The sequence below is a fragment of the Molossus molossus genome, unplaced genomic scaffold, assembly GCF_014108415.1.
Source record: "Molossus molossus isolate mMolMol1 unplaced genomic scaffold, mMolMol1.p scaffold_m16_p_9, whole genome shotgun sequence".
NCBI classification, from domain to species: domain Eukaryota; kingdom Metazoa; phylum Chordata; class Mammalia; order Chiroptera; family Molossidae; genus Molossus; species Molossus molossus.
The window spans coordinates 100,342,771-100,358,175 of NW_023425403.1; the positions used below are offsets into that span (position 1 = coordinate 100,342,771).

General features: G+C 38.6%; 1 protein-coding gene across 1 annotated transcript; it reads right to left on the reverse strand.

Annotated features, from left to right (window-relative positions):
- Nucleotides 1-2,033: 2,033 nt before the first annotated feature.
- On the reverse strand, nt 2,034-14,459 carry NUDT15 (nudix hydrolase 15). Its single transcript, XM_036250122.1, has 3 exons — nt 14,291-14,459; nt 10,419-10,615; nt 2,034-2,952 (listed from the first exon to the last, which is right to left on the reverse strand). Exons 1-3 carry the CDS (start codon nt 14,446-14,448, stop codon nt 2,792-2,794), a joined length of 516 nt encoding a protein of 171 aa, XP_036106015.1. The 5' UTR covers nt 14,449-14,459; the 3' UTR covers nt 2,034-2,791.
- Nucleotides 14,460-15,405: the final 946 nt, after the last annotated feature.

Consider the following 15,405-nt stretch of genomic DNA (forward strand, 5'->3'; position numbering starts at 1 on the left):
GTAGTTTTATGTTGGAAGAAGACTATGTTTTTTCCCATAAGGATGATGCCCTAAGCTTTCCTTCTTCACAATCCTAAACTAATGTGACCCTTAGTGCCTCAAAGAAGAAAATATTTCATTTGAAAGTATTTGGCTTATTTGGAAAGCTGGCAGTAAGGATAACAGAGTATCTCTTTCAAAGGAATTAAGGGAGGCAAATTCACATCATGCTCTACTAGGATGACTTTTGCTAGGATGTCGCTAGTCAGTACTGGGGCACTTGCCTACCTTAGGATAGAGGACACCACAGGGCTTGATTTAGCAAACGATCAAGAGCTATTTCAGACTCCCCAGTGTCCTGCAGAGTGAGGTATACCTCGGAAACTCGAGCTGACATTTAATTTTATGTGAATACTGCTAGTAGTCAGCATTAGTTTTTTCTACTAAAGGAAATCCTCAAGCCATCTAAGAATTAACTGTTTACTTAACAGTTCAATTCTTTTTTTCTCCTGGGAGAGAATGAGAGGGGGAGAATGCATTCTGAATGGTTAAAAAATAAATAAATAAAACAGTTCTAAATCCTGCTCCATTCATTCATTCATTTACAGAAATACTGAGTTATTACTGGACACCAACTGAGAATATTAGATGCTGAGGTAATATGAAACTCTTATCTTTTTACTTTCTTTTATAAATAAAATATTGGGTTTGTTTTTTCTTTCCATTGTAGTAAATCTTCATGTCTAGTTGGGCGAAATAAACCCCAAACCAAAAAAACCCCACAAGCTCCTCATTCTATCTACTAAAAATTTAAAGTAGAAAACATGGTAAAACTCTATAATTTGTGACATGTTCTGAAGCTATAAAATACCTGTTTGGAAAAGTGCTAGCATAAATAGCTCTCTCAATAAATTCCCAATGCAACTACATTTAAGATAAACCTATGGTAGAGCTTCATCCATAAACTTGTCTGGATTTTTCTTACCTAGCATCACATGTCTACCATGTAGGGAGAAGCCAGGGACAGTGATTAAGTCAAATGAAGAAGGGAATAAAAATATGAGGAAGCCCATAAGGATATGGAGTAATCAAACAGAAGCAGAAAAAAATTGTGTGAAATTCATCAGTTAATGTGAAGTTCAAGGAATATACACTTATTATAGTTGACCTCCTCAAACATTCTAACAGCAAAAAAGTATGTAAAAATAAAATTCATAGAAAATGAAATTTATAAGTGGTAAATTATACAATGTACACATATGATTTTGAAAAAGCAAGTGATTGAGAACTTAAAAATGATATCCAGTTATTGGAAAAAGATTCTTTTGAAGCATGTATTGTAGTACTCCTTGTCTTTTTAAAGAGAAAAACTGAAATCTAACCAGCTTTAGGAGAAGGATGGGACTTTATAGAAGTGGACTCATAAAGAAAAGGAAGTAAACTTGTGGTCTAATCCAGTAGTTCTTAAACTTTTTTATTTGAATCCCTTTTATTCTTAAAAATTACTGAGTACCCCCAAAGAGTTGTGGTTTTAGTAGAGTTTTATATAGTGATATTTATATTAGGAATTAAAACTGATAAATACTAAGAATTTTTTTATTAATTTGCTTATAAATAACAAACCCATCAAATATTAACATAAATAACTTTTATGAAAAATAACTATTTTTCTAAAACCAAAGTAAAACAGTGAGAAGAGTGTCTTGCATTTTTGTAAATTTCTTTACTATTTGGTTTAATAGAAGAGAACTGGATTCTCATATCTGCTTTTGCATTCAGCCTGTTAGAATATCAGAAATCATGTATCATTGGGAAAATTCCTCTGGACACTCATGAAAGAATCATAGTAAAAAAGGCAAAACCTGACCCTGGCCGGTTTGGCTCAGCAGTTAGATTGTCAGTCTGCGGTCTGGAGAGACCTGGGTTCAGTTCCCGCTAAAGGCACGTACCTCAGTTGTAGTTTGTCCCCGGCCCTGGTTGGGTTGTGTGGGTGGCAGCCACTCGGTGTCCCTTTCACATCGATGTTTCTTTCTCTCTCTCTCCCTCCCACTCTATCTGAACAAAATATCGAAAAATGTCCTCAGGTGAGGATTTAAAAAAAAGGCAAAGCTTGTCTTAGTATTAAAAAAAAGCTTTGATCTTGAGTATCCTTCAAAGGTCTCAGAGACTTCCCCAGACCACACTTTGAGAGCCACTGCCCTAGTTCATTCTCCTTATTTTACATATAAGGATGCTGGATCTCATGGAGATTAAATGAGAAATCCAAAATTAGATAGAATGATAGACCACAGATCCTAGAAGGTTTTTCTCACTTCTCTTGCTTTAGGTTCTCAATCAGAAACCTAGAAAATATACCCTACTAACCTGTTCTGTTCACTCTAGTTGCAAGGACTCTCACAATATATTACCAAAAATCTTTTGTCTCAGACAAAATAGAAGAGAAAAATCAACAAATATGATCTATTCCACCACAGACACAGTGTTAGCATCTCTATTTGAGCTGAAAAACTAAAGCAAAGTCCACTGCACTCTACTCCATACAAGCTGGTAATGACAAACTACACAGAAAATATCAGAGAGAAATATGAAAAGCAGATTACATTATCACCATCTATCACATTTTCTGAGTCTAGAATATAATTCATAACATAATCCCAGAAAAATTTTCACAAATACTAGCTGATTGGGTAGTAGGTATATTAAGGGACTGAAAATAAACTGGTAATTATATAAAACTTTTCAGATAAATGGAGTTATGAAATACAGATATTTTTCATTCTCTGACTGAACCTTATTTTGTATTTTTTTTAAATCAGGTAATCTTCTTGTTCATCCAGAAATGATTTCCTCCATATCCTACTAGATGATTCAAATCTTCTTTAAATGGATTGTAGCCTTGTTCCTTTAAACAACGTAGTGCCCAGAAAAGCTGGTCCAGTGGAGGAAATTCTTCCCAAGGAACCCACTCCCAACCTAAAAAAGAAAGAGACCAAATCAATTTATGTAGCTGAAAGGAAACAAAGATGATTTATTTGGGCAAGTTAACCTATACTTTAAAAAAAATAAGTTTAAAAATAATTTGCTACTGATAAAAGAAAGTACAATAGTGATGTTATGTATTAATTTGACTATACAAAAGATTTGCGTTTAGAATGAAGCTTAAGGAGACAATGATGATCATTTAAAACATGCCATTATTTGAACATGAAGCCAAGTTTACAAGGTCCACAATGTAGTAAAACCCAGATATAGTATGATTCAATTTTCATTTAAATATTTGCTAAACAAAACACACAGAACTTGATATGCTAAAGATTAAATATTACGTTAAAATATTCCAGTTCCCTCACCTATCATATAAGGTAGATTACAAAATTTCTAAGCTCGCCTCCATCTCTTAAAAAAGTAATACAAGTTATAAAGAGAATAAAAAATATTCTGTGCCATGATATATATTAAATTGAAAGACAAATCAGAGGGGACTAAGTTTTTTCAAAAAATCTATTGAAGCAAGAAAGATTTAGCAGTGCCTATTAGTTGTAAAATAACTGAAATCTTAGGAAAAATATTCTAGGGAATGTTATTTTCTTTGATGTACATAAAAGCACAGATGCTCATGATAGGTGAATATATAAACAGTATAATATTAAGATTTATATTCCATGTTCTCAGTAAGTTTATGACTACATGAATATATCTATGTGTAAGTACTATTTCTTCCATTAACTATTTCTCTGCCTATGAAATACAGGTATGTATTTTTTCTCTGGAAAGGCATATGACAGAGAATCCATGAAAATTGGTGTAAGTTCAGGAAGGGCTGATCAGCAACTGTGACCACACACTAAGAGAGAGAGGAAGGGGCGGGAAGAAATAGAGATAGATAGATATTGCCCAACAAAATATTGCAAGATGTTAAGTTAACCGAGTCTCAAGAGAGCTGTCTGTAAAGCTTATCCCATCTCCTAGAAAAGGAAGTGTCTGGATGATCCTCCTGATGATGATCTGATGGTTGGAGAAAAGATGCAGTAACTGGTCAGCTGAGGCAGGACACCCAGATCCAGGACCTGCTGAACATGGGACAGAGGTTTCATCTCTACATTATAAATAAAACAGACTCACGGAGCATTGCACCTTGGTTAGGTTACAACTGAGAAAAAAAGTAAAAATAATTTTTGCTATTTTATTACTAAGGAATAGAGAGAGAACAAGTGTTTCTGATCAATTCTGATTTGGTGCTAGCAACCTTGGGGCTTATAAAATCACACCGCTTGACTTGAGATTACCAGCATGTCAGAGACTCAACCAAATGAAGGCAGACAAGCTCCAGGAGCTATATAAATGAATAAAAAGAACCACAAAGCATATAAAAATTACTTAAAAGTACTACACTTTAGGGGTAAAAAACAATATGTACAATAATATGGCAACAATAACTCTAATATGGAACTTCATAAAGGAGACTAGTAATATTTTATAAGTAATTTAAAAAGTAGGCCCTCACCGGGTGGTTCAATTCATTGGAGCATAGTCCCCTACACCAAAAGGTGGCAGGTTCCATTCCCAGTCAGGGTACATACCTAGGTTGTGTTTAATCCTGGGTTGAGACATGTACAGGAGGCAACTGATCGATGTTTCTCTCTCACTCTGTCTGTCTTTGCCCCTTTCACTAAAATCAATGAACATATCCTGGAGTGAAGATAAAAAAAATAAATGTTAAAAAAAATGTAGGCCAATCTAGATACCAAATTAGAGAACCTCATGGGAAGAGGTTTGCTTGCCTATTCATTCCCTTGTTCCTTCAGCATATTCTAACACTGATTATAAGCCAGGCACAGTCAGGCCCAGAAGAGTCAAAGATGAATGAGCCAAAATATCTGCTCTTTATAGATTCAAAGTTCATTAAAGGAAGAAAAGTATGAAGTTGAATTGTTGAGCTAAATTAGAGCTGTCTTCTGAGGAATAGGGGAAGATATCTAGAAGGCAACTAAAAATATAGGTCTGCAGCTCAGAAGAGCAAGATGAGAAGTTATTATTTGAACCAGGATTTGCTGACTCGAATCCCTTCAAAGACCAGGCAGGGCAGGAGAACGACTGAAGAAATGTAAAGAGGGCCATTTGGGTGAATGACACTTGTTAGCTAAACTGTGGTAGTCAGTAACTTTGGTGCTCTCTCCTCAGTACCTTCTCTATTAATAAATGCTTTCTATATCTGCTTCTTGTGAAGGATACTAAGCATGAAAAAACAACTATTTCAGCCCTGCCGGTGTGGCTCAGTGGATTGAACGTCATCCCTTAGACTTAGAGGTCCCAATTTGATTTGGGTTAGGGAACATGCCCAGGTGGCCAGCTCGATCCCCAGTGGGTGGTGGGGGTGTGTGTGCAAGAGGTAACCAAGCGATGTTTCTCTCTCATATGGATGTTTCTATCTCTCTCTCCCTTCTTCTCTCTCTAAAAAATCAATAAGAACATATTAAAAAAAAACACAACTATTTTATATTTATCTCTTCTAGTCTCAGGATATTTTGCCTATAGAAAAGATAAAAAGAAGGAAATGCTCATTCAAGATGAGGGCCCTACCTTAAAATAATAATCTGCTTATTACCTGAATAAATTATACTTCAAAACTAATTTTTAAAAATTCAGTTATATGTAATATATTTTGCTTCAAGAAATGTAAATTGAGTCCTACCAAAAGTACTACAATGGAAATATGCACATTTAAATTTCAATTTAATACTAAAAAGCCAATTAATCAATTGCTTCCCCCCACAGCTTCAGAATATCAAGACTACTGGTTTTTGTTGTCCTGGGTTCTACCCTCTCCAGTTACTTGTTTTATCTGGGATAATTAAGAATGTTAGAGATAGAAGGAACTTGTAGAGAATACCTTCAAAGAACCTGGCACATTTCTTACCTATCTCTTGTGCCTTCCACTTCTTTAGGCATGAATAATTTTAATTTACCCTAGGCCAACTGAAGGCCTTTGGATACTTTTGGGGTGTTTCTTTGTGTGATAAGTGATATAAGAAATATATATTTGGTCTTCATTCCTTTTTCCTGGCACAGAGTTCCTAAACCCTTTGAGTGACAGAGATGAGAAGAGCATCTTTCTTGTCCATAAAATACCCCTTTCAACTATATCTGAGTTTATGCTAATGAGATGACTGGCAGCTGGGGGCCTCTAGATAGCTTCAGGATGGAGGCTGGTCACCAGAAAGACCAGGGTATGATTAGAGGGTTGGTACTTCCAGCCCTACCCCCTGATCCCACCTTAGGGGAGAGAAGGGAAGATTGAGATTGAGTCAATCAACAATAGACAATAATTTAATCAATCATAAGTTCTTAGTAATGGAACCTTTTTAAAACTCTACACACTCAGTTTGGAGAGCTTCTGAGTTCGTGAATACATCAAAATGCTGAGAGGGTAGCTTGCCCACCCAGAGAGGGCATACCTTGCCCTGTGCATCTCTTCCATTTGGCTGTTCCTGAGATATAATCTTTATAACAAACTGGTAATTTAAGTAAAATATTTTTCTGAGTTCTGTGGGCCATTTTAGCAAATTACTGAACCTTGAGAAGTGGGTAGTGGAAAACTCCAGTACATATGTGGTCAAAATTACAGGAGGCCAGGACTTCTGCCTGGTGTTTGCAGTGGGGCAGTCTCGGGGATTGAGCTCTTTAACTTTTGGGATCTGATGGTAATTCTGAATAGAGTGTCAGAATTGAACTAAAACAAAGACCAGCCAGTTGATTTTGGGAGAGCTGGAGAATTGGTTGATATGAGGAAAAAACACACACATTTGGCATCCAAAGTGTTGTGAGTAAAAACAACTCAGCTCAAAGACTTTGTTAGTTCATTTTAGGTGATTCCAAGTAGTTATTTTATTAGAAATTTGTATGACTCAATAGACTATCAGGTAGAATATGCCTTTCTGTTCATTCAGTCAAATCAATCTCTAAAACATATAAAACATGATTTATTCATTCTATAAATATCACTTCCTCCAGACCTCTGCATATTACGTCCCCTTCTCAGAGGCCCTTATGACCATCCCGACACAGCACACATGCAGCACTATCCTTACACAGCTTTTTCTCTTTTTTTATTTATTTTTATTTTTTAAATCTTTATTGTTGAATGTAGAATGTATTACAGATGTTCCACATTTTTCCCCCATTAAGATATTAATGCATAACCAATGGACATAGACAATAGTGTGGTGAAGTTGGAGAATGGGGGCAGGGAGGAGGGGGGGGTCAATGGGGATAAAATAAGGAGGGACATGTGTAATACTTCCAACAATAAAGATAAATCTTTTTTATTTATTTTTTTGATTTTTTTAAATTTATTTTTTATTTATTTATTTTTTTAAATCTTTATTGTTGAATGTAGAATGTATTACAGATGTTCCACATTTTTCCCCCATTGACCCCCTCCTCCCCACTCCCACCCCCCTCCCACCTTTTCCCACACTATTGTCTGTGTCCATTGGTTATGCATATAAGTTCTTTGGTTTATTTCTTCCCACCCCCCAACCCCTTTCCCTTTGAGGTTTGTCATTCTAGCAATGAATTTGTACTTCTTAATCCCTTCATTTTTTTCACCCATTCCCCCAACCCCCCTTCCATCTGGCAACCAACAAAATGTTCTCTGTATCTATGAGAACGTTTCTGTTCTACCTGTTCATTTTGTTTGTAGATTCCATTGTCGATAGATATGTATTCATTGACATTTTGTTTGTTCATATATCTTATCTTTTTCTTCAAAAAGACCCTTCATCATTTCATATAATAACGGTTTGGTGGTGATGAACTCCTTTAACTTTTTCTTGTCTGGGAAACTCTTTATATGGCCATCGATTCTAAATGACAGCTTTGCAGGATAGAGTAATCTTGGTTGTAGGTTCTTGCTTTTCATCACTCTGAATATTTCTTGCCACTCCCTTCTGGCCTGCAAAGTTTCTTTTGAGAAATCAGCTGACAGCCTTATAGGAACTCCCTTTAGGTAACTAGCTGCCTTTCTCTTGCTGCTTTTAAGATTCTCTCTTTGTCTTGAACCTTTTGCATTTTGATGATGATGTGTCTTGGTGTGGGCCTCTTGGGGTTCATCTTGTTTGGGACTCTCTGTGCTTCCTGGACTTGTATGTCTGTTTCCTTCACCAAGTTAGGAAAGTTTTCTGCCATTATTGTTTCAAACAGGTTTTCAATTTCTTGTTCTCGCTCTTCTCCTTCTGGCACCCCCAAGATGCGAATGTTGGCACGCTTGAAATTGTCCCAGAGGCTCCTTACACTATCCTCATTTTTTTGGATTCTTTTTTCTTTTTGCTGTTCTGATTGGGCGTTTTTTGCTTCCTTGTATTCCAAATCGATGGTTTGCTTCTTGGATTTACGTACTCTACTATGAAGCTGTGTAAATTATTCTTTATTTCAGTTAATGCCTCCTTCAATTCTGACTGTGCATCCATCATTTCTGACTGGCCCTTTTTTATGCTCTTAAGTTCATTGAGCATCCTTATAAGCAGTATTTTGAACTCAGCATCTCCATTTCGCTTAGTTCTTTGCTTAGGGTTTTGTTCTGTTCTTTCATTTGGGACCTGTTTCTTTGTCTCCTCATTTTGGCTGCCTCCCTGTGTTTGTTTCTGTGTATTACTTAATGAGTGGTATGGGGCTACCTGAGACCAGATGCTGCTTGTTTAAAAGAATTTAGGAAAAACCTGAAGCAGGATCCAAGACAGGCCAATCCTATGGTTAAGCAAGTGGCAACAGCTTGGGTGGGCCTGAAAGTTGGGTGGGGTGAGGTGGGGTGGGGCCGGGGCAGGGGGGGGGGTACTCAGGGAGTCACCAGGGCGGGACTACCAGTGTGAGCCAGGTTGTTGGAGTCCCAGATATGGAAGCTGTCTGCTGCCCCAGGGAAGGGCTCACCAAAGGAAAAAAGGCCTCTGACAGCACGTTTGTCCCGGAGAAAGCCCCCTCTCTAGCCCTCGCTCCAGTGCCAAACTGCTCAGTTCTTCCCTGTATGTCTCTGGTGCCCCTCGAGCTGCCTCCCCTCCAAGCTTAGAGGGAGAGAGTCCGATAAGTCCGTGCGCGAGCCCTTTAAGGAGCTGCCTGGGGCTCCAGCTGCTTTAATATCCCTGAGCCTCAGTTCCCGCTGGTTTTTCCAGCCAGAAGTTATGGGGACTTCTCTTCCTGGCACTGGAACCCTGAGTGGGGCACCTGGTGTGGGACAGGGATCTCTCATTCCTCAGGAAGGACCTTCCCAGCCGAGGTATCCTGATTTTTATCTGCCACACGTGGGTGTGGGACCAGCCTGTCACACCGCTGCCCCTCGCGCCTCCGCCCCTCCTACCAGCCTGGATGTGGCTGCTGCTTTAATTTCGTAGTTGTAGGACTTCCATTCAGCTTGATTTCAGGCAGTTTTGAATGATGGTTGTTCTGTAGTTTAGTTGTAACTTTGATGTGGTTGTGGGAGGACGTGATACCTCGTTTACCTACGCCGCCAACTTGACCGGAAGTCAGCTTTTTCTCTTTATTCCTTATCATTGCCATTGTAAAATATCTGCCAACTTGTTGCCCCCACCCACTAAATTGCAAAGTCCAGGAGGACAGAGACTTCATTCTGTACACCACTGTTTCTTTACTGCCTGCCTAGAACAGTGTCTGGCACACAGTTCTCTGTCAGCATTTGTTGACTGAAAAGTGTCTTCAATCTTAAAAAAAAAATTAAATTAAAGGTTAAGGTCCACTACATGAGACCACTTGAATAAAGTTTCATATGGAAATAATATATTCAGGAAGTTTCATATTTTTCTCTTTTGTTCCTTTTCTCATGAATTTCTATAAAATTTGAAGAGATGACACATGCAAACGCCTTAACATCGAGTAAATAAGAAACATCAGTTATTACCATTCAAGTTTCCAGAGCAGTCAATTCAACACAGAAGGTAGCAGATAACTGTATTGTCAGGTTAATGACTCTCTGTAAAAGAAAGTTATTACCTCTCTTGTACAGGTGAGAAAACTGAGGAAGGCACATTAAATGTTTTATTTTATATCATAGTTTGTAAAAAATTAAACACTAACAATAAAACTAACATTTATGGAATACTTACTGTGTTCACCAGGTTCTTAAATGCATTAACTAACCTGCACCTTACAACAACCCCTTACTATTATCCCAAATGAGAAAAGAGGTACAGAGCCAATAATAACTTCCCCAGGGTCACACATTTCTAAGTGGAAGAATCAAAATGCAAACCAAGTAGTCTAGCTCAGGTGCCAGTTCTCTTTCCCACTATGTCCTTATGACTCCAGCATTTAAGTATATTTATATTTCTATATGAAGAGAATCTGATTTTCCTCATATGGCCACATAATGTAATATTCCTTTAAATGATATACTCTTCTAAAAAATGCATTACTATAGATCATTCTCTTACTTTCATTTTTTTCAGGCTCTACATTTTTAGGTTCTGAATCATGAGTCAGATCCACTTCTCCTTTCATTAGTATAGTGACATAATGGTAATTCTCTTTCTCAATGAAAGAATTCACAACGGAGGCAAAGCGAACATTTTTCAGGTGAAGAGCTGCTTCTTCCCAGGTTTCCTTTTGAGCACATTCTTCCCAGCTTTCACTGGAAAAAAGAAACACACTATTGTAATCAATTCCATTTATTTTTTGAAAGAAATTCTTGGCTAGAAATTTCTAGTGTAAAGCAAAAAGAAGTATAATTGGTTCATGCTTTAAAACAATAAATCAAGCCCTGTCTTTGACATTCTGTATATCCTGTATCTAGTTATCTGATGACAAAAAGGACTTCATATTGAAGAATAAAAGGTGACCATTTAGCCAGTTCAGTACGAGTTCAGGTGCCTGGAAGCCGTATGCAACCATAAGGCAGTTTAGTATATTAGTTAAGAGCACAAGCTTTGAAGTCAATTAGACCTAGATTTGAGTTTGAAGTCTATTACTTCCTACCTTGGATAAGTAAAAAGAGAATAATGTTAGTTTATCATGGGTTGTTGTTAAGTGTATCAAGAAGTGAACTATGTCTTTTTCTGTTGTCTCAGAATTTCAGTTTAAGCCTCAAAATTGAGAACAATAGTCAATATGCACCTCTCAATTCCAAAGAGGACAGCAAAAGAGCAAACATGCCATGTCAACTCTAGGGTTTGCTAAGGAAGGCCAGACTACTCACTCTACCCCATCTACACTGAAAGTCAGATCTTTGGGAGGGAGGAAAGTTGTGTTTTCAGCCTGGTAGGAATGTTTCCCTTCTTCCCAATGAGGGGCCAAATCTGCCCCCAAACCAAGTGAGGGGTCTCTAGGAGATTTAGTCCTAGAGATTGGGTGTGACTCCCAAGGAGATACTGGCCATGTCACTCTCCTGCTAAAGACACACATGGTGAGTTGCAGAAACTCACAGGCCTACCCCAATGCATCAGGGTAAGAGGTCTTGGGTAAGTCTGAAATGTGTCCCTTGGTGTGTAGGGATGCATGTGAACACAGAGGCTGATACTTATCCCCATTTTGAAAATTTGAATGGAAGGAGACTAAGTTGAGCAGCCCACAATGACTGAGCAAGGAAAAAGGGCAGCAGTGGAAGCATTATTTTAATTGCTCTAGTAATTATACATTCTAAGTAGTGCTTAGTTTGTAATCTAAATTTGACCCACCAACAATTGACAAAGTAATATGATGTGCCTATCTGGGCAATTTACTTTTTAATCTGGAAATTTTATTATTTATCAACTGATGGCTTATGTTAATTCCCTGAAAATGATAAACTTACTGATGCTTTTTAAAATTCTGAAGACCATTTATTTATTTATTTTTTAATCCTATCTTCCCTAAACCAAGGACACTTAAGGATTTTGTGTGTGTGTGTGTGTGGTATGTGCCCCTAGCAGGAACCGAACCCAGGATTCTCTGGTCCGCAGGGCGATGCTCAACCGCTGAGCCAAACTGGCCAGGGCCTGAAGACCATTTAAAAAATTCCTTGTGCTGAATGACCATAAGAATTCCATGGTTTATAAAGAACAAACTCTGATTAAAAGGCACTAGTATTAAGCCCCTACTTCTAACTGCCTCTTTATAACATAGCATGGGGGGAAAGGGGAGGGGAGTTAGGGTTACAGATTATAAAAATGTGTTAACCACATGCAATATGTGCCCCTCCTTTGATATCAATTGGTACAAAATAGTAAAAGGACATTTTCAAGACAATTGGGGAAATGGCAAAGACTGGATATGATATTAAATAATTATTTTGTTAAGTGTGAACAAAGTATGTGGTTATGTTCTTAAAATTTTTTTACATTACCAAATTCATTTATTAAATCTAGTATATATTTTCCTTTTAAAATTAGACTTTATTTTTTAGAGCACTTTTAGGTTCACAGCAAAACTGAACAGCAACTACAGAGAGTTCCCATACACTGCCTGTCCTGGTATATGCGAAGCCTTTCCCACCATCAACATGGCCCACCAGAGTGAGACATTTGTTGTAATCAATGAGCCTGTGTTGATACATCATCACCACCCAGGTTCCATAGTTTGCATTAGGGTTCACTCTAACCTTATTTTTCATGTGGGGTCTTAAGAGTAAGTTCAACACCAGTATCCACACCAGGCTGGCCCATAAATCTAGTAGATTTTTGATGGAGTCCTCAGGATTTTCTATGTACAATATCATGTCATCTGTGAATAATGACAGTTTCACTTCCTCCTTTCCAATTTGGATCCCTTTTATTTTTTCTTCTTATCTAATTGCTGTGGCTAAGACTTCCAGTACTATGTTATTAAATAAGAGTGGCAAAAGTGGGCATCCCTGTCTGGTTCCTGTTCCTAAGGGAAATGATTTTAGTTTTCACTCACTGAGTATGATGTTGGCTGTAGGCTTTCATATATGGCCTTTATTATGTTGAGATATGATACCTCTATTCCATTTTGTTGAGCGTTTATTTTTTATTCATTTTAGAGAGAGAGAGAGGAGGGGAGAGGGCGAGAGATGGAAACATCAATGAGAGAGATCATTGATTGGCCAACTCCTGCATGCTCCCCACTGGGGATCTGGCCCACAACCTGGCCTTGTGCCCTGACCAGGAGTTGAACTGGTGACCTCTTGGTGCATGGGTTGACACTCAACCACTGAGCCACACCAGCTAGGATGCTGAGCGTTTTTATCAGAAATGGGTGCTGGATTTTGTTAAATGCTTTTCCAGCATCTACTGATATAATCATATGATTTTTAACTTTCATTTTGTTTATGTGGTGCATCACATTGATTTGCGAATACTGTACCAGCCTTACATCCCTGGGAACAGACTAACAAACCTCAGAGGGGTGGGAAGAGATAAACCAAAGAACTTAAAAATGCATATTTGCACAACCAGTGGACACAGACATTAGGTTAGGTAAAGGGGTGGGGTGTCAATAGGGAAAAAAGGGGGACATCTGTAATACTTTCAACAATAAGAAAAAGTTTACTACAGATACATACTAAACTGTTTAGGAGTGGCATACTAGGATGTCTGAGATATCCTGTAAAATGGTTTAGAAAACACGGGTTGTGTGGGAGAAGCAGTAAAGAGACAACAAGTGGAGCGATGGGTAAATAAGGATTCACTATTTACTTTACGTACCTTTGGAACTTTTTATACTAAAGGAAAAACAAGCACTGGATCTGAATGGTTTGGACGCTGTTTGCCTGATATTAACTTGAACCTTATTCTCACTTCGCCTTTGGGCACAATCTTCGCCCAGTGTAGAACTGTCTCTTAACGGTCCAACTATGTCCCTCTAATGTATCATCAAATCACAGAATGCCAAAGCAGAGAGGGATTTTCAAGAGCATTTCGTCCTCCTTCCCCATTTTAAGGATGGGGAGACTGAGGCTCAAGTTTCACTAGCTCGAAACTGATACTTACGCAGGCAGGAACTAGTCAATGTACCTGCGTACGTTTAAATTACCGGGAAACCGCAAACATCTTAACTGACAACGCTGCACTGAGGTTTAGAAACGCCCCCCTTGCGTCTTTTCCGATTAAGCACTAAGAAGAGCACATCTCACAAACTAAAGCAGGTACGGACACCAAAGCTCTGTACCAGGACACCCTTCTTCCACCCTTTTCCAGCTCGGAACCGCCGATCGGCCTGCGCCTTCGCGCAGAGCCCCAACGGAAGCAACTGGCGAACGCGCAAGGACACAGCGCTCGCTCGCTCGCTCGCACGCACGCACGCACGCACAGCACGGGCTCTTCCTCCCGTGCACGTTCCGCCTTCCCCAGGTCGGCCAGGCGCTGCTTACCCGAACTCCAAGTGACCCCCAGGAAGTTGGAAACTGCCAGCTCCAAACGACCCTTTCCTCTTTCCCAGGAGGACACAGCGAGGATGCCTAGTGCTAGTCACCACGACTCCCACCCCAACTCCAGGCCGCGGCGCCCGCGGCTCTGCGCGTGCCGTCATAGCGCCAGAGGACCTGGAGAGCCTCTGCGTAAGTGACGCTCGCCCCGCCCCCAGGGCCTCCACCAATCCCTCCCTGCGCTGGCGTGCGTGGCTTTGTGTTTGCTACTGTGTCACCTAGTGGCTTTGGCTGTAGTAAGTGCTCTCGAAAACGCTGTATGTGAGGGCTCCGTTTTTACAAATGCTATTTTCTATTTTGTTTTCAGTATTCTTTGTTCTCAGATTTCTCCAAAGGATGCATTTACCAGCCACCTGCTTTTATAGACATCCTCTTTTTCCTTTGATCTTCACCACAGTAAACTCATTCTCACTATGTTTCCGGTCAGTGTGGTACCAGGGCAAGGACACACAATGTAGAAACACTTTAATATAGATAATAATATTCACAAATCATGGGGGAAACTAGAACTGGACAATAATTGTTCTGGGAGTTTGTAACATATTGGTTTTTTGCACACCTTTAACCAACACAAAATCCCAGCTGAATCAGAGTTGTAATGAAAACAAACTAAAATTCTCTCTCTAGATGGGGAGGATTACCTTTTTATAAAATTAACATAAATTGTTTTACTTCTACCAAAGTAATGTAGACATAATTTAAAAAGGTCAAATGGTACCAAAAAAAAAAGGCAACAAGAACAATCTTACCCTCTAGTCTTTCTAATTCATTGAACTGTTATTTGTGATATCTGTTTACATATTTTGAAGAAATATGTTTATTCTGCATTTTATAGTAAATAAAGATGATTAAGTTTTGCTACAGTATCTAATCACAAACACATCTTCAGTGTTCTGTGCATCACAAAGGTATTCTGTAATATTTTTCCAAATAAAAATTGGCAACAGGTAAAAAAGAGAATATATCATGACTGAATGGATTATTCTCAGAAATACAAGTTTGGCTTAAAATTTGAAAAGTCAATCAGTGTAATTTATCATTAGTAGATGGAAAAGGGGAAA